General features: G+C 42.7%; 2 protein-coding genes across 5 annotated transcripts; both read right to left on the bottom strand.

Annotated features, from left to right (window-relative positions):
- Positions 1-12,875: 12,875 nt before the first annotated feature.
- LOC125541276 (SNAP25 homologous protein SNAP33) lies at positions 12,876-16,775 on the bottom strand. Of its 2 annotated transcripts, none has more exons than XM_048704730.2 (6): positions 16,599-16,775; positions 14,915-15,288; positions 14,742-14,838; positions 14,536-14,663; positions 14,364-14,461; positions 12,876-13,212 (listed from the first exon to the last, which is right to left on the bottom strand). In XM_048704730.2, exons 1-6 carry the CDS (start codon positions 16,738-16,740, stop codon positions 13,113-13,115), a joined length of 939 nt encoding a protein of 312 aa, XP_048560687.2. In that variant the 5' UTR covers positions 16,741-16,775; the 3' UTR covers positions 12,876-13,112. The 2 variants fall into 2 exon arrangements, with proteins under 2 accessions (XP_048560687.2, XP_087399619.1); XM_087543493.1 differs by having other exon boundaries at positions 16,630-16,716.
- Positions 16,776-18,813: 2,038 nt separating this feature from the next.
- On the bottom strand, positions 18,814-22,699 carry LOC125536366 (uncharacterized). 3 transcript variants are annotated; one of them, XM_087543492.1, is made up of 7 exons: positions 22,306-22,699; positions 21,581-21,734; positions 20,786-20,888; positions 20,088-20,698; positions 19,679-19,846; positions 19,350-19,460; positions 18,814-19,230 (listed from the first exon to the last, which is right to left on the bottom strand). In XM_087543492.1, the coding sequence occupies exons 2-7, from the start codon at positions 21,656-21,658 to the stop codon at positions 19,009-19,011; spliced, it is 1,293 nt and encodes a 430-aa protein (XP_087399618.1). In that variant the 5' UTR covers positions 21,659-21,734; positions 22,306-22,699; the 3' UTR covers positions 18,814-19,008. The 3 variants fall into 3 exon arrangements, with proteins under 3 accessions (XP_087399618.1, XP_048555522.1, XP_048555523.1); XM_048699565.2 differs by having other exon boundaries at positions 21,581-21,666; positions 22,306-22,589; XM_048699566.2 differs by having other exon boundaries at positions 19,074-19,230; positions 19,340-19,460; positions 21,581-21,666; positions 22,306-22,589.
- Between the last annotated feature and the right edge of the window lie 1,268 nt (positions 22,700-23,967).

The following is a 23,967-nucleotide window of genomic DNA, read 5'->3' as shown; positions in this document are numbered from 1 at the left end:
TCTCGCCAGCTATTGCCGTCGATTCGTCGAGAACTTCTCCAAGATTGCCAGGCCTCTGACTAATCTGTTGCATAAGGGTGTCAAGTTCGAATGGACAGACAAGTGTCAGAAAAGTTTCCAGACGCTCAAAGACAAGTTGACTTCTGCCCCAGTGCTTGCTCCACCTGATACTAAGAAGGACTTCGTCATTTACTGCGACGCTTCCCGTCAAGGATTAGGTTGTGTCCTAATGCAAGAGCGCAGAGTGATTGCTTATGCCTCTCGTCAACTGCGCCCTCATGAAGAAAACTACCCAGTTCACGACCTCGAGCTTGCTGCTGTCATTCATGCACTGAAGTAGTGGCGACATTACCTTCTCGGTAATCGTTGCGAAATCTTCACCGACCACCAAAGTCTGAAGTATCTGTTTACTCAGCCAGATCTGAACCCCCGTCAGTAGAGATGGATGGAGACTGTTGCAGACTTTGACGTGGGTATATCCTATACCCCCGGCAAGGCTAATGTAATGGCTGATGCCTTGATCCGCAAGTCTTACTGCAACCACCTCCAGGTTCACAAAGTTCAGCCCTCGCTTGTCGAAGAATTTAGAAAGCTGAACCTTCATATTGTTCCTCCTGGAGCACTCGCTCCCCCTCCCCCAGAGTTCCGAAAGATGAATCTTCATGTTGTTACTAAGGGTTCTCTAAATACCCTGGCTGTCGTACCAGATCTCGTAGCTGGTATAAAGACTATTCAAGGTTATGACTCTGAAGTCCATAAGATTAAACGCCATCTAGCAGAAGGAAAGCCCTCATTCTTCACTATCACCGATGATGGCGCCTTGTACTTCAAAGGCCGCCTAGTGGTACCATGTTCGAAGAAAAACCTGGATAAGACTAAAAGGGTTATGAAAGAAGCTCATGATATGCCTCTGTCCATCCATCCTGGTAGTACAAAGATGTACCAGGATATTCGTCAAAGATTCTGGTGGTCTAATATGAAGCAGGACATTGCTCGTTATCTTGCTGAGTGTGACGTTTGCCGCCATATCAAAGCAGAGCATCAAAGGCCTGCTGGAACTCTGCAACCTATCTCTATTCCTGAATGGAAATGGGACCATGTTGAAATGGACTTCGTCACTGGATTTCCCAAATCGCAGAAGGGTAATGGTGCTATTCTTGTCGTCATTGACCGGCTTTCTAAAGTTGCACATTTTCTGGCGGTCAAAGAGACAATCACTGCTAGTCAGCTTGCTACTCTCTACATGACCAGAATTGTTTCACTTCACGGTATTCCACTGGTTATCAGTTCAGACCGTGGCAGCTTATTCACTTCAAGATTTTGGGCAAGTTTCCAAGAAGCTATGGGAACTCATATGTCGTTCAGTACGGCGTTTCATCCTCAGTCACAAGGACAGGTTGAACGTGTCAACCAAGTTCTCGAAGACATGCTTCGAGCTTGTGTAATTTCCTTCGGCAAGAAATGGGAGGAATCTCTTCCATATGCCGAGTTCTCTTATAATAATAGCTATCAAGCTAATCTGAAGATGCCCCCCTTCGAAGTGTTATATGGACGAAAGTATCGAACCCCTCTGAACTGGTCAGAAACTGGGGAACGTCCACTCTTCGGTCCGGATATTATCCAACAGGCCAAAGAACAAGTTCGCATTATTCGCGAGAATCTCAAGACTACTCAGTCACGTCAGAAAAGTCAGTATGACCGTCATCACAAAGACATGGTCTATCAACCTGGTGAAAAGGCTTATCTTCGAGTTACACCAATGAAGGGTGATCACCGCTTCGGGATCAAGGGCAAGCTAGCTCCTCGCTATATTGGCCCATTCACTATTCTCGAAAGGCGTGGAAAAGTGGCATATCAACTGGATCTTTCGCCGAACCTTTCTCATGTTCACGATGTGTTCCACGTGTCACAGCTCCGCCGTTGCTTCAAGGATCCAATCCGAGCAGTCGATCATGAAGTGCTCGAATTACAACAGGACCTCTCCTATAAAGAGCATCCGGTCTGCATTCTCGACCAAGCTGAACGCCGCACGCGTCAGAAGGCGATCAAGTTCCTCAAAGTCTAGTGGTCGCATCACTCTGAAGATGAGGCCACTTGCGAACACGAGGACCGTCTGCGTGATGAATACCCCGCACTGTTTCCTTCTACCTCCTAAATCTCGGGACGAGATTTCTTGTAGTGGAGAAGATTTGTAACGCCCGGATAATCGTGCTACAGTAATCCAACGCTAATCATGCCACGTCACCACGGTTACTGTTGCTAACCTATCGCTAGTTCAAAACCGATTCAAATTCAAATTTAAAATAAGGTTAGAAGTTTTCAAAAATTAAAACAAAATTGTTCGGTGTGTGCAAATAATTGCCTAGGAATTTATGATGTAGTAAACACATTTTTATAAAAGGCCTAAATAATTTAAAATAGAAAATTAAATAAATAAAAGAAAAGAAAATACAAAAAAACTAAACTAAGGAAAAGTGCCCCTGGCCCAACTGGGCCAACCGGCCCAGCTGGCCACTTCCGCCGGCCCGGTCGAATCGGCCCAGCCGGCCGCCCCTTATTCCCTCACCCACTGAAACCCTAACCTACCCCACTCCCCACTCGCCCCTCCCACTCCCGCACGTATCTCCTCCACACCCCCCCATCGATCCCGATCTGGATCGGGAAAAGGGGGGGCTCGAACGCCGCCGCCGTTGCAGGGACAACGCCGCCGCCGCCGCAGGGACCACGCCGCCGCCTAGGACCTCCTCGCCGGCCTGCCTCCTCCATGCCGACGTCGTCCCCGTCCACCTCCTCGACCCCCGCTGCCCGTAGCCCTGGGCCAATGACAAATGGGGCCCGCCCCTGAGAACGTTTCTGTTAAAAGAAGGATAAATAAAAATAATAAAAATAAAATGAAATATTAATTAATTAATTAACTTAATTAATTTTGATTAAATTAACTAATTAAGATTAATTAATCTAATGATTAATTAACCTAATTAACTACTCTTAATTAACTAACAGAGTATGTCAGTGGGGCCCACCCCCCTAATTAATGCTAATTAGGGTAATTAAATTGTTTAATTAAAATGTGTCACTGACCAGTGGGACCCACTGGTCAGGTTGACCAGTCAACCCCTATTGACTGCTAACATCAGCATGACATCATGTTGATGTCATAAATCCAAATTCGAATTAATTTAAATAATTAATTAAATCCCAGAAATTAACAAAATCTTCAGAAAATCATATCTTTTAATCCGTAACTCGGATTAAATTATTTTCAACATGAAAGTTGCTCAGAACGACGAGACGAATCCGGATACGCGGCACGTTCGTCCGCCACGCATCCCTAGCATAGCAAACACGCAACTTTCCCCCTCCGGTTCATTTGTCCGAAAACGCGAAACACCGGGAATACTTTCCCGGATGTTTTCCCCCTTCACCGGTACCACCTCGTACCGCGTAAGGGCACACCTAGCATCACGCTTTGTCATGTCTTGCATCGTCATGCATTTGTTTGCATTATATTTATTGTTTCTTCCCCCTCTTCTCTCACTAGACACCGAGACCGACGCCGCTGCTACCCAGTACGACTACGGTGTTGACGACCCCTCTCTCTTGCCAGAGCAACCAGGCAAGCCCCCTCTTGATCACCAGATATCGCCTACTCTTCTCAATACTGCTTGCATTAGAGTAGTGTAGCATGTTACTGCTTTCCGTTAATCCTATTCTGATACATAGCCTGTCATTGTTGCTCCAACTATTGATACCTTACCTGCAATCCTAATGCTTAGTATAGGATGCTAGTTTATCATCAGTGGCCCTACATTCTTGTCCGTCTGCCATGCTATACTATCGGGCTGTGATCACTCGGGAGGTGATCATGGGTATATACTATATACTTTATACATGATACATGTGATGACAAAAGACGGGTCGACTCGAGGAGTACCCGCGGTTGATTCACGAATTGGGGGCTGGAAGGACATACTTTCCCGACAGCCCTCTGTGTGGATCTTTGTGGCAAAGGGACAGGGCAGGTTGAGACCACCTAGGAGAGAGGTGGGCCTGGCCCTGGTCGGCCTTCGCGGTTATTTCAAGATAACACAGTTAATGAGATCTTGGTATTTGATCTGAGTCTGGCCACTGGCCTATACGCACTAACCATCTATGCGGGGACAGTTATTGGCACTCGACGTCGTGGTATCAGCCGAAGCCTTCGTGACGTCAGCGACTGAGCGGCGCGCGCCGGATTGGACCGTAAGCCTGCTCTTGTATTAAGGGGGCTAGTTCTGCTTCCGGCCGCGTACGCAACGTGCATGTGTGCAATGGGCGATGGGCCCAGACCCCTGCGCCATAGGATTTAGACCGGCGTGCTAACCTCTCTATTGTGCCTAGGTAGGGCTACGACGTGTTGACCTTCTGAGGCCGGGCATGACCCAGAAAAGTGTGTCCGACAAAGGGGATCGAGCGTGTTGGGAAATGTGGTGCACCCCTGCAGGGAAGTTAATTTATTCGAATAGCCGTGATCTTCGGTAACAGGACGACTTGGAGTTGTATCTTGACCTTATGACAACTAGAACCGGATACTTAATAGAACACACCCTTCCAAGTGCCAGATACAACCCGGTGGTCGCTCTCTAACAGGGCGACGAGGAGAGGACCGCCGGGTAGGATTATGCTATGCGATGTTACTTGGTGAACTTACCATCTACTCTCTTCTCCTACTGCAATATGGAGGTTACCAGAAGCGTAGTCTTCGAAAGGACTAGCTATCCCCCTCTTATTCCGGCATTCTGCAGTTCAGTCCACATATGATACCCTTAATCCATTTGATACCAATGCATACATATGTAGTGTAGTTCCTTGCTTGCGAGTACTTTGGATGAGTACTCACGGTTGCTTTGCTCCCTCTTTTCCCCCTTTCTATACCTGATTGCTGCGACCAGACGATGGAGCCCAGGAGCCAGACGCCACTGTCGATGACGACTACTACTACTCGGGAGGTGCCTACTACTACGTGCAGCCCGCTGATGACGACCATGAGTAGTTTAGGAGGATCCCAGGCAGGAGGCATGCGCCTCTTTCGATCTGCATCCCAGTTTGTGCTAGCCTTCTTAAGGCAAACTTGTTTAGCTTATGTCTGTACTCAGATATTGTTGCTTCCGCTGACTCGTCTATGATCGAGCTCTTGTATTCGAGCCCTCGAGGCCCCTGGCTTGTAATATGATACTTGTATGACTTATTTTTATTTGTAGAGTTGTGTTGTGATATCTTCCCGTGAGTCCCTGATCTTGATCGTACACATTTGCATGTATGATTAGTGTACGGTTAAATCGGGGGCGTCACAACGGCATGGTTGAAGAAAATGGATGATGTGCTAACCGAAGATTTTGATGTTGTGATGCGCACCTTCGGCTTAATTGTTTGTTGCTTTCATTCTTTTCCTTCTTCACTTTTATTGTACTTGTTGCAATAGAAGCATGCACATCATTTTTGTCTTGATTGATCTTCTTGGGAGCCCATGCCATGTTCTTCTTTCTCAGCTCTTGTGCACTAAGATTTTGTAATTTCTTCTTTTGCCAATATGATAAGCCGAGTGAGCATGTCGGCTGTGATTTTGTTTCAACCAATGGCAACTCGTTTTGGGCCTTGTGCACCCTCAACCTCTTTTCTTCAGATTTGGCACTTTGATTTTTATCAATTGATTGCTTCACTTCTTTGCCTTTTGTAGTCAATGTCAACACTTTAATTGGCTCTTTGTTATTTGAGATCAAATCTGAAGTAGCACAGTTACGACCATCTCTTTTCACGCGGTAAACTTGCTTTACCGCCTCTTTCTTCTTCCTTGAGCTCTGGACCGATTCGTTATGATTGAAACGGTCTATAACATGTGATTGTTCAAATGTTGATCTTCTTGGAGCTGCATAATATTGGTGAGATGGTCTAAAATAAGATGGAGAATGTGCCCTTGTATCATACCTGTCCCATGAGGAATATGGATCTATATGAGCATAGGGAGGCATCCACAGCATTGGCATTGGCGGCCCAAAATAAGGATATGAATGGGTTGCATTAAGATTCTCACTTTGCCAATACCGATCCTCATATTTGCGCCTTGGGGTGATCTTGGTTTCTTTGCATGATTTGGCCGATAAGCATTCTTCTCTTCAATCTTCTTTTGATATTTATCCAATAGTTCAGCGAAGGTGATTTTTGATCTCTTACACTTGCGCTTATTTCGGCCTTTGTTTTCTTTTGGTTTGCTTTCATCGATCATTGGATTTTCTTGCTGCCCCCAGTCCTTGGCGTCTCCATTGTAGCTTCGATGGAATTCTCGCCCTTAAGATTATGTTCATTATGCTCTTCAACAACTTCTTTACTTGAAAGTTTGATCCCATCACCTGCAGTTTTTACCTTCTCTTTAAATGGATCGGCTTGAAGCAACCGATGCAAAAAAAATTGCCATCGGGACCAATCGGAATAGACTGGTCATCTCTTGGTATTTCAACAAACTTCAATCGTCCTTTTTCAATGGCCGATTTAACTATTTGACAAAACATGTTGCAATCCTCAAAAATATGCTTGGACGAATCATGCAACTTACAATACATCCATCCTTGGATTGATGGCTTAACATGATGATCAAGAATTGTAATGTAATTATTTTTCAGTAACAAATCAAATATTTGATCACACATGCTTGAATTGAAGGTATACTTCTTGTTTTCTAGCCGATCGTGTTGTGAGAACAGCTTTGGAGTTAAGCAAACGAATGGTTCAGATTTTGCATCACCCCATTCGGCTATGCATTGTGTTTTGCACTCTATCTCCGATGTCTTTGGATAAGAAACTATACTGGCATCAGTTTGCTCAGAAGATTTTAACCTTGGCTTTAAATTTCTGAAACGAAAATAGCTAGAACATACATGTCTCAATTGAGACCAAGTTTAAGCCAAGTAAGAAATAAGCGGACCTACCCAATTAGATATGAGCTTTAGATAAAGCAATGGGGAAAGCCTTGGCTGCAATAATTTTTCGCAATCGGTCTTTCTGAATGGTGCAATATGTTGACCGATATGCTTTGTGACAATCTGATTGCTAACAGATAAATTACCCTTCTTCATTGGTCTCTCAATAATTGTTATGAAGATTTTTCTAATATATGCATCAACAACTAAGTCATGACCAAATCTAAAAACAGGTAAATTAATTGCTAGACATACCTCTTCAAATATGTTGGGAGAGCATGATGGTGGTGTGACTTGAAGAATATCTTGCTCCGCCTTCGGATAGCTCCCCAATGCCTTGTCATCATCTTTTTCTTGATTTCGTGCATCATTAGTTTGAAGATCCTTATCCACCAAACTTTCTTTGGCTACTTGTTCTTTTTCTTGAAGTTCGTCAATTTCTATGGCAAGAAACTCATAGGAAAGGAAGTAGGTTCCATTAACTTCAGAAAAATCAAGTATGGTTGTCTTGCTATACTTTACATGCCCTTTCTCAACAATATTTGCCTCTTTGGATTTGATGGATTCGGAATATATACTACTTGATTCGGCTTTTTCAACTGAAGCACTTTTAGTTTCCGAATCATCTTTATTTTCACCAGTTATATCAATTGGCAAGGCTACTTTTCTTTGAGCCAATTCCCTATCAATTCTCTCTTGACGAAGTACTTGCACCCTATTGTGCTAAGCTTTAATTCCCCTCTCAATCTCAGCCCGCTCTAGATTAGTTTGCCCCCCCCCCCCCAATGCTTTTAGAATCTTTCGGCAATGAAGTGGTAGTGTTGCCAAAATTTTGCAATTGTGTAGGGGGTGTATAATATGCTGCGGTACTAGGTGGAGGTGTATGCACTGTTGTATAACCGTATGCTCTTTCACCAATTCTATCAATGCATGTAGTTTCATCTTCCTGCAAAACTCTAGCCTTTATTGCATCATAATCAAGAAACAACCCCTTTTCATATTGTTCAAGGCAAAGAGCACTAATTTTCTTGTTTTGTGCCAAGCTCTTTTTTAACGCAGCCACAAGCGCTTCTGGAAGGGATTGCTCCATAATACTTTCAGATTCTTTCGGCAATGATTCGTGAGTGTTGCCGAAATTCTCGAATTGCGTAGAGTATGCATTATATGCTATAGTATTTGATGATGGCACATGTGTTCCTGTAAAATTTTCACTTATTCGGCTATGACCATGAAGATGCGGGGCCGAATTATGAACATCTACAGTTGCATACGGTGCTGAAAAATTACTAAAATGAGGTGTAGCATATGATGGTTGAGAGTAACTGGCCTAATAGCTAGTAGTAGCATGGCCAATTCTCCCATCCATCGGCAAGGTTGGATTCACATACTGCAAATTAGTTGCCGATGAATAAAAAGGTGAAACACTTTCTTCTATGCTATTGGAAATTTTAACATGAGGTGTTTCAAATTGATTAACCGAACCCATCATGTTGTTCACCGGCATATGGATTTGTGGGGTTGCCGATGCATGAGAGTTAGGATACATATGTTGTATGTTACTAGTATCACAATAAGTTGAAACATGTAAATTACTTTGAATCGGCCGATGCACGTAATTAGATGCCTTATTGAAAAAACTAGGGCTGGCCGATAGAGTATAATCATTAAACGATTTAGTAACATCATATGCATTATTTGCATCTACAGTAGGGAATTGGGTATTCATATTATCTTTGTAGATTGCAAACCCTAGATGACGATCTCTTCGTAGCAAGAATGGGCCGGAGGCCGTTCAAAGCTTCGTCCCCAGCGGAGTCGCCAAAAAGTGTGTTCGCACACGAACACGTCACCGTGTACCTCCAACGCCGAGGGTGATGCACCGCAGCTCGCGTCGAAGGAGATCTGACCGGCAGCGCGATACGCAGGACAGCTGGCAGATGCTTTTGTGGACCCGAAACCCCACATGCCCAGGAGTGACCCCGTCAGGGCTTGCGGCAGCTATGGGCTGCCCTAGGTCGACCTGATCGCCCCTAGGGCCTCGAGGTTCGCCACCCTGCAACAAGAAGAACAGACGAAGAACGAGGAAGAAGAAGAACTAGGGTTAGGGAGAAAAGATAAAAGATAAAAAGTGATAGATGATTTGATCGATTGTGTGTTGTTCAATCGACCGTCACCCCTTAGATATATAAGAGGCGGCTGGACTTCCCGTGCAAGGAAAAGGCTTGGATTCACGTCCAAAACCCTAGTCAAATTCGGATTGGTTTTATCCGAACTTTCCAAAACTGTTCGGTTTAAACTGGCTGCACCTTACGGGTCTTTTTGTGGTGGTAAACCATCTCGGATGAAAACGAGCCCAAAAGCAATCTTAACCGTTTCGACGAGACGAACAACTTTCATGTTGAAGGTTTTTTGATCAGAGGTCATCTTGAGGGTTAAATCGGTCGCGCTAAACATGCTATTCCCTCGTGCTACCCATCAGACATGTGTCTGGTGGGGCGCGCCACATCTCGCCTCGTGACAGGGCTGCACTCCGATTGCTCTAACTTTTGCATACGAACTCGGATTTGGACGATTTTTATATCAAAATCGATCGTTTCGACGAGACGAAGACAACCCGTGTAGATTATTTTCCATTTGAGGTCGTCTTGGGGCCTAATCGGCCAAACTGTACTCTGAATATAAGATCTTAGTATTTTGAGCATAGTTTCGGCCTTCGAGATGAAATCGGACGGTGATGACCCAAACTTCAATGATGTTCATATCAATAATACGGAACTCTTCCATGTAGATCACTTCTCCATTTAAGGCCATCTTAAATAAGTTCTTGACCGTGCCAAAATCTGGTGTCAACAGATTTTTCGTCCTACAATGAACCGAAGAGTAACGGTTCTGATGCTATTTGATCGAGGCTGCTCTAGAGTTGTTGTGGAATCAGAATGCCTCGAGCTCGTTCAAGGGTGAGTCGGACATCTGGAGCTCCTACACGCCTATTCTGATCGATTGCTTTGATTTAGCACATGGAATTCCTTCGATTTCTTTCCAGCATTGTCCGCGGGAAGCCAACAATCTGGCACATTTTTTAGCTAGATATAGCTATGAGCAAGTAGTAGTTTTGAGTGGGTGGATGAAGCACCAAACTTTTTGTTATCGCATGTACTATCTAATGTAACCTTGCCAAGAGATGAATAAAGTGCCATGAGGCTTTCCCTTTAAAAAAAAGAGTAACGGTTCTGGGCCGAAGACCACTCTTCTATCTACGGTAGGACAAAGAATACTGTTCTGTCTAGCATAGGTCGAAGAGTACTCTACCTGGACGCCCATGCATATTCGTGAGTGCATGCATGCAAAGATTTAGTGTGACCTGTTACATGTGTATACTATGTATTCGAATACTAACATGTCCCGGTCAAAACGTATACACACAGCCAAATACCGGTGCAAACATGCCTGTACATACTCGAATACTAACGTGGCACGTACAAGCTGAAAGAGTCAATATATAGATAAACAAGCAGCATAAAAATTTATACAACGTACTCCCTTCGGTTCTTTTTACTTCACGTATACAATTTGTTTGAAGTCAAACTACATAAAGTTGACCTAATTTATCTAAAAAATAGCAGCATTTACAATACAAAATGTATATAGTATGAAAATTAATTTCATGATACATCTAAAGATATCGATTTTATATTGTGAATGTGGATATTATTTTTTATATAGTTGGTCAAACTTTATTAAGCTTGACTTTAGAAAACATTTATATGCAGACTAAAGAAATGGAGGGAGTAGTAGATATGGTCGTACGTGCCGATTTCTAAGTACATGCATGCAAAGGTTGCCTACTGTAGGCATGCCATGACTCGGTGGATATGTATGTGTATTATACTTATTTAAATCCACGATAGGCAGGACAGTGCTCTTCGGCCCGGAAACACTACTCTTCGGTTCACGGTAGGACAAAGAGCTCACTTCAGCTTGGGATAGACCGAAATGACTCTCTTCAGCCTACGGAAGGCCGACTGGGTCATATAAGTGATATTTTTAATTTAGATCATATATTATTCAAATTTGTTATAAAACTAGTAATATTTTTTAAAAGCCTTTTCTTGAGCTCACCTAGTGCATGCATGGTACTCCCTCTGTTCACACGTCTTACAAATGTAAATGCAGTAGTATATTTGAGTCACCCCCTCTATTAAACATCAATGCACCGTAATTTTATGTTCCGTAAATTTGTCTTATTTCATACATAATTATGTGAAATTACAAATATAAAAATATAGTGTAAAATGTACATAAAATACAATTTTTCTGGTCTTATGACCTATATTTTTGCTTTCTTATGCCAAATTTTACGTAATGAATCAATATGGATGTTCCAAATAGAATTAATGTATGAAACGATCGTAAGATTGTCTCGAGTGAATAATAACTTATTATGCACCCTGGGCGATATATAGATTGACTATTCATCATCCAGGGTGCATAATAATTTATTCTTCACCCGAGGTAATCTTGCGACCGTTTCAGAAATAAATTGAATTTGGAATACAAATAGTTACATTCATATTAATTCACTACATAAAATTTAGTATAAGAAAACAACATTAAGGTCATAAGACCAGAAAAAATGCATTTTATGTATATTTTATACTATGTTTTTACGTTTGTAATACATAAAATATTTTTATGAAGATTATATATTTTCTTACGTTCTCTTTTTACATATGAAATAAGACAAAATTCACGGAATGGGGGGTGAAGAATAACTATTCCTCATCCAGGGTGACGAATAGTCAATCCCATATACGTATTGATTATACTCCTGGGAGTATGTACCCACGCTCCTCATTTACCACATAGATGAATCTTTTATATACCTTTTTATTATTTTTAATATATTTCATTAATAATTACTAGATTTCCCTAAATGTGTTTCATGAAAAAATTCATATGAATCTACATATTTTTAAAGGTTTATATACTGATTTGTTTGTGCATAAAAAAGGTATATTACAAATAGTACGACGCGAATGATTTTTTCAACAAAACTCGTATTGGGGTATCTTAGAATATTTAATGAAGTATATTGAGAATGATAAATGGATATAATCAATGCATATACGAGGTATATTGAAGATGGGAGTACGTACTCCTATGAGTATAGAAAATTAGTCCTATATATATGTATGTCTGAATTTTAGTAATTTTCGTCTTGTTTGATAAAATTCGTCTGGTTTGTTCGATGCGGGCGTAATTGGGTGGCTGGCTCTCGTATCACTATCCACGAACGCGTTCAGGGACAAATAGTGTCCGTTTCATGGGACGTCGTTTGGAAATGTTTGAACACCTAGTGCCAACCTAGAGTGCTACTATATTCATACCATCACACACTAGTTTAAACATAAAACACACTACTGAAGGTGTTGAAATATGACTGCCAAGCTTCCGCCAACTATGTGCCAACAATAGACTCCTTGTGATTGCAGTATCTGTGCCTTACTCACTTTACTTTCTTGCAAGTTTGCTTCCACACCAGACTCCAAATGATCATATACTAATATACCATGTTACATCCTTTGTTCCAAATCACCTCCACGTCACAAGTTATACTGGTTTGACCCGGGTGGAAAACCAAAGTATTGTGGTACTGAAAGTTAAGAGTTAAGTTGTTAGATTTTGGAGTTTAGGAACCAAGCTTAAACTCGTCAATAGTTGAATGATCATTTTTTAAACATTATATGTGGATCACAATTTATGAGCGGCATGTGTCAACTATGGAAAACCGAGGGTTTTTCGATGTTGAATTTTAAAAGACAAAAAACTACTCCCTCCGATCCAAAATAAGTTGTACTAAAACCATGACATTTATTTTGGATCAGAGGGAGTAATTAATACTAATCTTTGTACAAATACAGATAGTTTATGTTGCTTTCAAAATCTCTGAGCAATTTGGTTGATCACAAGCTACTGAAAATAGATGATTATATATGTGCACCTCATATGTATTTTGGGAGCAATGTTGCAACTTGCAAGGATACTTTTCCTTCCCAAGAGGAGTTACAAGGGTATGCTTAGCAAGGCAGCAGCAGCAGCAATGTTTTGATTCTGCAACCTTATATACCAAGACTGCAATCATACATTTTCGAGGCAATATTATTTCTCAAGCAAACGGCGTGCACGCTGGTTGGCTCCTTTCACCCTGGAGTTGAGTTCCTCCACATCATCTTGTAGACCGTCCATGGCTTTGTTTTGCCTGCAACACCATTCAGCAGGATGCACAAGCACAGAACAGAAGAAAAGGTCATGATGGAATGTTTTATTGTACATTACAATCTGAAAATATTGTTTCAGTTCTATAACATAACACTAGTGCAGATAGGGTCTTCACACAAGGTCGAAAACGTGCACCACACATGGTTTCACAAAACATGCCGTTAGGCCTTGTACGATGGTAGGTGCTTAGGGAGGTGCTTAGAAAGATAAACCGGATTTTTCTGAAGCACCAGTGCTTATTTTTACATGAGAGATGCTTAGTTAAGCGTCTACCCTGTACAAATAGGCACTGGTGCTTAAGGAAAGCCTGATTTATTTCTCTAAGCACCTCTTCTAAGCACCTACCATTGTACCAGGCCTTAGGGTCTTTAAGGACAATCCCCCGCAAAAAAAGGGTCTTTAAGGACAAAGAAAGAAAGAAAATATTTCACCTTAATCTTGTGTTCCTAATTACTCCCTCCGTCCCAAAATTCTTGTCCTAGATTTGTCTAGATACGGGTGTATCTAATACTAAAACATGACTTGATACATCCGTATTTAGACAAATCTAAGACAAGAATTTTGGGACGGAGGGAGTACCTTTTAGTGACCAAGAAAAAAACAACTGTAAAGGAATCCTTACTCTATGTTTTAAGCGCAAAAATCTTACTTGGCCATACATGCATAATGTTACTTGTGAACACAAGCATAAACACAATAATATTTCCATTTAGCTTAAAATCATGACGCTGTTTAATTTCGTAAAATAAGACAAATATACATGTGATGTTTCATTAATTTATTGTCAGACTTCTTGGAGTTTGTTAAGATGAACAAACACCAATCAATCAAGAGCACTCATTATTTACTGTTCTGTATAAAGCACAACTTGGTGAGCAATCTCCATTTCTTTTCCTGTAAGTGCTTAAAAGGCAGTGAGACGTGTTGAATGCAAAACATTGTTCCAAACCCACTGATAAACAAACCGGGAAAGGACTGTACAATTCCATGGCCATTTCATCGAAGGAATATAGTGCTTGACAACAGGGTGAGGATACTTTTAAACTTGGGTACGATGTTTTTCAGGAAGAATCCTCACCCTGTTGGCCAATGAAATAAGACATGGTGAACTGAAGTCGACGAAGCACGTACCTATCGATTTCTGAGCCCATATCTAGAGCCATGCCCTTGAGCTGTCCCAGGACATCGCTAAGATCAGAAAGGGCATTGTCTTGCTTATCTTTCTCCACCTGCCAAATAAAATGGTTTGTGATTAGTCATTAGGTCCAATTTATGCTGCATGGATCCCAGCACCAATACAAACCTGAACCTTCTCCATGGCGTTGGTAGGATCCGAATACGTCTGAGAACTCGACTTCTCTCTGGGGCTTGAAGACAATCCTAATTTTTCTCTCTGCTCTAGGTGGTTAGCCCTTCTTTTGAAGGAATCATCTATTTCAATAAGTAACAATGTCAGCATAAAGAGAACACTCAAAGTCGACCTTGTTTGAGCCAAATGAAAGTGCTAACCTCTAGAGATAACTGCCGGTCCCCTTATTTGCCTGGTTTTCTTGGGCTTCCAGGTTTTTGAGAAGAACCCTCCAAGGCTTCCTAGAAGTGTCTCACTCTGAGAAGGAAAAAAAAACAACAGCTCAAACACAAGTAATAAGTACTACAAAAGAAACTACCGGCTTCGAGCTTACCCTGCTAAGGTCCTGATCAATGTTCGCAGCGGTTTCATGGGTCCTATTCATCTGTTGACCCTGCTTGTGCAGGGCGATCATAGTGTTGGTAGCATCCTCCTTGATGTTTTCAGCGAGCCGAAGGCAGACGCTCACTTTCTGAGTGACCTCCTCGGCCTTGTGTGCAACGTAGCCCTCCAGTTCTTGCACGGATTGGTTGTCGAATCCGCCTGAATCGCGGAACCCATTCTTGTATCGGCCATTGGCACCAGGATCAACTGAGTTGGAAGATGATGCTCTTGCAGGCCTCGAGGTAAATTCAGAGTCTGAGTCTGAATCGAATGGATTTGGTTTAGAAGACAAAGGTTTTGCGACGCTTGACACGGGCATCTTTCCTGTTTGTAGCCACAACTTGATTAGTTAGAATGTAAAGAAGACTGGGGAAAGGAATTCAAGACTGTATTTACTGGAGATAAAAGTAGTGAACTCCACGTCTAAAAATTCATAAGTGAGGAGGGCAGTAGAAAGCTGAATGCCTCAAACTAAGAAACATCGCTGAATGAAACCTATGAGATACTAGCAAAAAGTGCTGTCAATTCAAATCGATGAAACCATGTGAATATTCTCATTTTTAGGAAATTCAGAAGCTTCAATTTAATCTCAGTAAAGATAGTGGATGTGGTTTGATGTGCTATATACCTGAAAAGATACTAGCAAAAAGTGCTGTCAATTCAAATCGATGAAACCATGTGAATATTCTCATTTTTAGGAAATTCAGAAGCTTCAATTTAATCTCAGTAAAGATAGTGGATGTGGTTTGATGTGCTATATACCTGAAAAGATACTAGCAAAAAGTGCTGTCAATTCAAATCGATGAAACCATGTGAATATTCTCATTTTTAGGAAATTCAGAAGCTTCAATTTAATCTCAGTAAAGATAGTGGATGTGGTTTGATGTGCTATATACCTGAAAAGATACTAGCAAAAAGTGCTGTCAATTCAAATCGATGAAACCATGTGAATATTCTCATTTTTAGGAAATTCAGAAGCTTCAATTTAATCTCAGTAAAGATAGTGGATGTGGTTTGATGTGCTATATACCTGAAAAGATACTAGCAAAAAGTGCTGTCAATTCAAATCGATGAAACCATGTGAATATTCTCATTTTTAGGAAATTCAGAAGCTTCAATTTAATCTCAGTAAAGATAGTGGATGTGGTTTGATGTGCTATATACCTGAAAAGATACTAGCAAAAAGTGCTGTCAATTCAAATCGATGAAACCATGTCAATATTCTCATTTTTAGGAAATTCAGAAGCTTCAATTTAATCTCAGTAAAGATAGTGGATGTGGTCCAAAACCTATCTATGACATTCGAAGAAAAGGGTAAATGCTTAATCAAAACGTTGCACGGCGATCGCACAACATCCCTGCGAAAATTCTAAAGAATGACCATGTCTTCAGACACCAAAACCCAAGATCAGTCGTTACTCGTCGACGCCCACAAGAACGACACGAATCACAGTCTGGGATCTCATGTCGCCTCGTTCCGCCTGAAAAAACCGGGGTCGAGAAACCACCGGCGCGAGTTGCCGTCGCCGGAAGAAGACCGGCAAGAGGAACGAACTGAGGTAGGCGAAAGCCGCATCCTGGGGCGGAGGATCTCCGATGAGTCGAGAGAGGTGGGAGGAAGGAATGGATCGAACCTGAGAGGAGAGGAGAGAGGAGGCGCGCGACGAGGGTGCGGAGAGGTTGCCGGCCGCCTGCTTCTTCCTGGGCTGGGCGGCAGAACTGGAGTTGGAGGCAAAGGAGGATGTCCTTTTCTTCCAGGACAGTCGCAGATGACATCGTTCTTGCCTCGCAAATCGCATTTTTATAATCTCGGATTGCCTGGCATCATGTTCTGGCTATGACTTGACTTCGTCCTGTAATAACTGAAACTAAATTGTTTTTTTTTGTGGGATAACTGAAACCAAATTATTACTATTGGAATGTCTACAAGTTTTCCTCGCAAAAAAAAAAAAGGAATGTCTACAAGTTTAGGGCAAACTTGCTTGTTAAGCTTCTTTTTATACAACAAATGTATGGCATACTTGCTTGTTAAGCTATTTTTAGATCATTATTACTTGCTTGTTAAGGTAACATGGTACAGTGATGTCCAAAAAAAATCCTGCGTTGTACGATCACTCCTACAAATCGTTCATGCCCATATGAGCATCAAACGTCGTTGATAAGGCCAAAATAATAATTCTAGAAATATGCATGCACCCGTGCAAGTCTAAGACTTGAATGGGCTTATTTCAACATAGAAGGAACCTAACCGTGGAATTAATAGTACCAATCTTCAAGAACAAGGGGGATGTTCAGAGTTGTACTAATTATCGTGGAATTAAGCTGATGAGCCATACAATGAAGCTATGGGAGAGAGTCATTGAGCACCGCTTAAGAAGAATGACAAGCGTGACCAAAAATCAGTTTGGTTTCATGCACCGCTTAAGAAGAATGACAAGCGTGACCAAAAATCAGTTTGGTTTCATGCCTGGGAGGTCGACCATGGAAGCCATTTTCTTGGTACGACAACTTATGGAGAGTTATAGGGAGCAAAAGAAGGATTTGCATATGGTGTTCATTGACTTGGAGAAGGCCTATGATAAGATACCGCGGAATGTCATGTGGTGGGCCTTGGAGAAACACAAAGTCCCAGCAAAGTACATTACCCTCATCAAGGACATGTACGATAATGTTGTGACAAGTGTTCGAACAAGTGATGTCGACACCGATGACTTCCCGATTAAGATAGGACTGCATCAGGGGTCAGCTTTGAGCCCTTATCTTTTTGCATTGGTGATGGATGAGGTCACAAGGGATATACAAGGAGATATCCCATGGTGTATGCTCTTTGCGGATGATGTGGTGCTAGTTGACGATAGTCGGACGGGGGTAAATAGGAAGTTAGAGTTATGGAGACAAACCTTGGAATCGAAAGGGTTTAGGCTTAGTAGAACTAAAACCGAGTACATGATGTGCGGTTTCAGTACTACTAGGTGTGAGGAGGAGGAGGTTAGCCTTGATGGCCAGGTGGTACCTCGGAAGGATACCTTTCGGTATTTGGGGTCAATGTTGCAGGAGGATGGGGGTATTGATGAAGATGTGAACCATCGAATCAAAGCCGGATGGATGAAGTGGCGCCAAGCTTCTGGCATTCTCTGTGACAAGAGAGTGCCACAAAAGCTAAAAGGCAAGTTCTACAGGACGGCGGTTCGACCCGCAATGTTGTATGGCGCGGAGTGTTGGCCGACTAAAAGGCGACATGCTCAACAGTTAGGTGTGGCGGAGATGCGTATGTTGAGATGGATGTGTGGCCACACGAGGAAGGATCAAATCCGAAATGATGATATACGAGATAGAGTTGGGGTAGCACCAATTGAGGAGAAGCTTGTCCAACATCGTCTGAGATGGTTTGGGCATATTCAGCGCAAGCCTCCAGAAGCTCCAGTGCATAGCGGACGGCTAAAGCGTGCGGAGAATATCAAGAGAGGGCGGGGTAGACCGAATTTGACATGGGAGGAGTCCGTTAAGAGAGACCTGAAGGATTGGAGTATCACCAAAGAGTTAGCTATGGACAGGGGTGCGTGAAAGCTTGCTATCCATGTGCCAGAGCCATGAGTTGGTTGCGAGATCTTATGGGTTTCACCTCTAGCCTACCCCAACTTGTTTGGGACTAAAGGCTTTGTTGTTGTTGTTGTTGTTGTAGAAGGAACCTAACCATCTACCCGAAAAGAAAAGAAAAACATCTAAGCTACGCTATTTCACCTAAAAAAAAAAACTATGATGTTCACCATTTCTTTTCTAATCCTGGAATATGTTTCTGATCCTATTGCAGAGAAATAACTCAATCTGTGTATGCTAATACATGTAACATCCTTGTGAGTCCTGAGGCTGAATCTGACACGATAAATATGAAGTTTTTACAAGTTACATTCGCGCTGCCGTTGGAGCTTAACTCCAAGTGGTAATCTGTAAATAAAACAGCTCACTAAGGTTACAAATGCATCTACAAACAACAGTGGCACAAAGAATTATATACAGCAACTGCACACATGAGTGCATCTGCATCTAGCATCCTACATTATTTACTGTGGCACCATCTGAAGCTTCATCAGGATGCCACTCTACTAGCGCTTGGTTCTCCGGTGCTTCGACATTGTTGCTGGCATCGGAAGATCTGAGGTCAAGCGACCCTTCAATCGAACAATTAGACATCTCTACCAGCATTGGACAGAACCCGCAAGAGCAAGATTTGCAAACCCTCCCGAGGTTCATTGCAGAGTTCAATCTCTACAATGGAGGCATATGCATACAGTGTATCAGTACCATGAAACAACTAGTATCAAGCAGAAGACTGCTGCAAAGGTTAGTTCATTTTTCCTGGGATGCTATAACCTACATGCACATACCCCTAAAGCATCCTTCAGTTTCTTAATCTCCGTAGCTTGTGTGTCAGCTAGCTCATGCGATTCCTGCAGTCGTCTTAGTGCTCCGCCCAATTTTCTTTGCTCTTTAGAGACCTGGTTTTGAATATCAGAAAACAAAATTAAATCAGGGTGTAGAGGGGTTGTCAATATGACAAGACTAAGAGATTGTGTCTATTTCATTTGTAATCATGCGATGAGATTTAAAATTCAAATAATGGTCTTATGGAGCAACAGCTTGAGCTATATGTGAAACTATATTTTTACTGGTGCAGTTACAATTCGGAACCAAAAAAAAGAGCATATTTCACTACCTGAGCCTCCAGCTGCTGAATTTGTTGAATAGCCGCTTGCTCAATGCAAGATCGACGCTTGTATTCTTCCTCAAGCATGCCAGTTATCTGGTACCTCAATTCAGCCATTTCTTGAGTGAGATCTTCTGCATCCTCCTTTGCTTTCAGTTTTTGTTCTCGAAGTTCTACCTAACAAGGAGAGCAACACTTGAATCTCACCAGAAATGGGCAAGTTATACTGAAATCAGAATCAACAAAACAGACAGATCCTTGAAGTTACCCAACTAGCAGTGTAAGTAACTAAATTCCATAGCGATATGTTCAAAATAATTTGTTCCTGAACTTGCTTGGAAGTATAAAACTACAGATGGAACGTATTCGAACGAACTTATACCAAAATGCTGAAGTACGATAGTACACAAACTCTGACCTTGAGCTGCTCAATTATAAGTTCAGGTTCTTCATTTTGCTTCCCCATCTTTTCAAGAATTTCATGACCTCTTTCATAGTCTGCATGACCATCATGCTCCACTGTTGTATCAAGTTGCTCCACGCCTGTAGAAGAGGATTGTTTAGGAGCTCTTCCAGGCAAGTACTCTTTTTTCAGTTGTTTATTCTCAACCTCAAGATGACCAATAGTCTTCCATGCCTCTTGCAGCTGGAGCTCATGTTCTTCCAGTTGCTTCTCTATTCTAACTTTGTACTCAGCAGTATGCTGGCTAAAGCTCTCAGCATCAAACAGTCTTTGCTCAAGCGTAGTCAAATCAAGTTTTAAACTCTCAATTTCACATTGCATATCTAAAGTTACGCTTTCAAGCTTCTCTATTTGTAAGGTTGCCTTTTGCAGCTCCTCTTCTTTACATTGGACTTCTTCCATCAGAAGCCAGCACTGAGAATCAGACCGCATCAGATCATTGTCCATAACTCTCACTCTCTCAGGAAATTTCTCAAGTTCAGTTAGCTTCAGTTCAAGGCCGTGAATATGCTCTCCCATGATGTTTGCTTCAACATTCCTGATATTTAACTGATCCTGCAAATAGTCTGCACTTGCGATCAGCAAAGACAGCATAAGTAATAAGGTTTGCAATAGCCAGAGGAACAAGAAATGGAATAATTCCTAGAGCATACCAATTTCCTGATAGCAGTTGCTCAGCTCAGTTTCCAATTTCTCAATGTATTGCCTGTCCTTCTGACAGGCCCTAGAAGCTGCATCTTTGTCAAGCTGTAATTTCTGCATTAGCAAAACTACCAACTCAGTGAAGTGGTATCTCTATTCAAAATTAGAATATTTTCATTAAAAAAATTGCATTGCTATTTGACTTGGATAGGACAGAGCAAAGTGATGATAAAAAAAACTTTACTCTGAACATGTTTCAAGTTTGAACAATACATTTTATCATTATGCGACCACGTGAAATGCTTAAAATACATTCTCATCATATCTCAAGAAAACATAATCATCATGGAAAATTGCGACTGACTCTAAGTAAGACATAATATGTTCCAAAACTTCGACCAAACCAGCAATTTTATCTCTTAACACATCAATCAATACCATGCAGCCATGCAGGATACTCCCTCCGTTCCTAAATATAAGTCTTTTTAGACATTCAAATGGACTACAACATACGGATGTATGTAGACATATTTTAAAGTGTAGATTCACTCATTTTGCTCCGTATGTAGTCACTTGTTGGAATCTCTAGAAAGACTTATATTTGGGAACGGAGGGAGTATTACCCAAGAGGAACCATCTAAGTACCACATACCATTATGTGAACGATCAATGCAAGAGTAGTCCAGTATCAATATCATCATGCAAATTATTATTCTATCATATCAATACCAACAAACAATGCATTTTTTAAAAATGTAATCTACAGTAGAAACAAATCATTACAGGGATGTTCAAACCATCAGTACCTCCTGATTCTTCTTCCCCCTTCCAGGAAGAACTTTTGCACCATTAGCTGGACAATGGCCATTGGAGCTACTAGCCATCTGCTGATCTGCAGAATAAGAAAAGGCTAAGTGCGGTGATTGGCGCCATAAATCATCTAAAATGGCATGTTGTACCCTGTGAATCACCGATGGGGAACAAATTTGTCATTACAACACCATATCAAAACTAGTATCTGGCAATCAAAATATCAAATGTCATAAACAATAATCATTAGCACTACAAGTAAAAGCAGCAATAACGGGATCATAATTTTACCTAGAGTGTATAAACTATGTCCTAAAAAATTCAATTGTTCATACAAATGCATTCAGGAAACTGTCATTTGTCACACTGGAAAATGCTGCTCGTGAATCGACCCGAGCAAGTTGAACAAGCTGCCCCCAATTGCAAATTGGGCCATTTGTTAATTTTAAGCAAACAGCGATGCACACAACAATTGAATTGCAAATCGAGAAAATTCACCTTTCAGGTTCAATTGTGAGAAGAAAAGATAATGGTATGTTTGATAGTCTCAAGCGCAATGAACCCAATACAGCATCTCATTTTACAGAGGAAGAAACATTGGGGGCAGCAGATGCAAGAAAGACATATCCCAAACTTGTTACCACCTACTTGCTCGGCTGCATCCACCGCTAAACAATGTCGCTGGATTTAACTAATCGCTGGATGAAAAACAATGTCGTACCTCAAGACGAAATGGGGGGTAAACACTGCCGACGGGGTGGGGGCAGCGGGAACGCGATGCCCCGACGAGGAATAACGGGGGCGGCGAAGGCGGCAACGCGCCTGAGAGGCCGTGGTGCACCGTGTGGATGGGTGGATGGGTGGATGGGGGGAAGGGGGGTTGAGGCGTCGGCGGTGACGCCGCCAAGGTACGGCACGGCGGCAGCTGTAGGCCTCGGTTACGCGTTTGGAGGGGAGGCGCTCGGAGCGTCGTCCGGGTAGGAGCGTGGTGGCGACGGCCGCGGCAGCCGGAGTAGAGTCGGCGGGGCGGCCGGCGGGGGTGGGTAGCTCTGGTGGAGGTCCAGCGATGGGAAGAGTCGCGGTCAGGTCTGGTGAGGTGCGACTCCATCGATCTTGGCTTGACCTGACCATATGGGTCGTGCCACGCGAGCCAGCCCGCGGGCATGGAATTTCGGCCCTGCACGACACGCAATCAAAAGGGCTGGGCTAGCCTTTGGCCCGCTATGGAACAAGGCCGACCCAAAAGTCAGGCCTTACGGTCGGACACGACACGACCTTTTTAATTGCGGGCCGGCATGACACGGTCCGAACCCAACAACAAGAGAGAGCCTGAAGGAAAGGATATACCTCAAGACGAAAAACAATCGCTTCAGTTGGATTTAACCAATCGCTGGATGAAAAACAATGTCGTGCCTCAAGACGAAATGGGTAAACACTGCCGGCGGGGTGGGGGCAGCGGGAACGCGATGCCCCGACGAGGAATAATGGGGGCGGCGAAGGCGGCAACACGCCTGAGAGGCCGTGGTGCACCGTGTGGATGGGAGGATGGGGGGAAGGAGGGTTGAGGCGTCGGCGGTGATGCCGCCAAGGTACGGCACGACGACAGCTGTAGGCCTCGGTTATAAGAGGAGGAGCTAATACGACGCGTTTGGAGGGAAGGCGCTCGGAGCGGCGTCCGGGTAGGAGCTGATGGAGACGGCCGCGGCAGCCGGAGCAGAGTCGGCCGGGCAGCCGGCGTGGGTAGGTAGCTCTGGTGGAGGTCCAGCGATGGGAAGAGTCGCGGTCAGGTCACCTGGCTCACCCTTGAAACCTTATCGGTGTTAGACCCCCCTGGTAGGTAGCTCTGATTAAAGAATAGGAGTCTATCATCTGCAAATAAAAAAATTGAGATACCTGGGCTCACCCTTGGAACCTTATCAGTGTTAGACCCCCCTTAGCCACCTCCTTACACAACAAAGTACACACAACATCAACCATTAGGAGAAAGAGGTACGAGCTTAGTGGGTCACCTTGACGCAAACCTCCCCCCTTAGCCACCTCCTTGCGCAGCAAAGTACACACAACATCAACCATTAGGAGAAAGAGTACGAGCTTAGTGGTTCACCTTGACGCAAACCTCTCAAAGGATGGAAAGAATTCAAAAGTTCACCATTACATCTCATAAAGAAGCTCACCGATGTGACATGCTTCATGACCCAATTGGTCCATTTCATCTCACAAAGAATTTTGTGGAAGCACTTAAATGCGATGACGACATTATTTGTGATGAGCCATCTAGGAAAGAAGGTGCTTTGGGTTTTCGAAATAAGATCATCTAGGAAAGGTTTGAGTCAGTTAACTAGGATCTAAGAAATCACTTTATAAATCACGTTGCAAAGGTTGA

This window comes from Triticum urartu, chromosome 2A (assembly GCF_056163025.1).
Source record: "Triticum urartu cultivar PI428250 chromosome 2A, HENAU_Tu73, whole genome shotgun sequence".
Classification (NCBI taxonomy): Eukaryota; Viridiplantae; Streptophyta; class Magnoliopsida; order Poales; family Poaceae; genus Triticum; species Triticum urartu.
The sequence above is the reverse complement of the archived record's forward strand: the minus strand, read 5'-3'. Positions and strand labels throughout refer to the sequence as shown.

What these genes read in the sequence shown, in the direction of transcription:
- LOC125536366 (XM_087543492.1), bottom strand. Translation starts at nt 21,658, where the DNA reads ATGGCTAGTAGCTCCAATGGCCATTGTCCAGCTAATGGTGCAAAAGTT. An exon ending in CAACTGCTATCAGGAAATTG is followed by an intron (nt 20,699 to 20,785) that starts GTATGCTCTAGG and finishes TCGCAAGTGCAG; the next exon opens with ACTATTTGCAGGATCAGTTA. An exon ending in TTCAGCAGCTGGAGGCTCAG is followed by an intron (nt 19,461 to 19,678) that starts GTAGTGAAATAT and finishes ATTCAAAACCAG; the next exon opens with GTCTCTAAAGAGCAAAGAAA.
- LOC125541276 (XM_048704730.2), bottom strand. Translation starts at nt 16,740, where the DNA reads ATGTCATCTGCGACTGTCCTGGAAGAAAAGGACATCCTCCTTTGCCTC. An exon ending in CCTCTCTCCTCTCCTCTCAG is followed by an intron (nt 15,289 to 16,598) that starts GTTCGATCCATT and finishes GGCTACAAACAG; the next exon opens with GAAAGATGCCCGTGTCAAGC. An exon ending in ACCGGCAGTTATCTCTAGAG is followed by an intron (nt 14,664 to 14,741) that starts GTTAGCACTTTC and finishes TTATTGAAATAG; the next exon opens with ATGATTCCTTCAAAAGAAGG.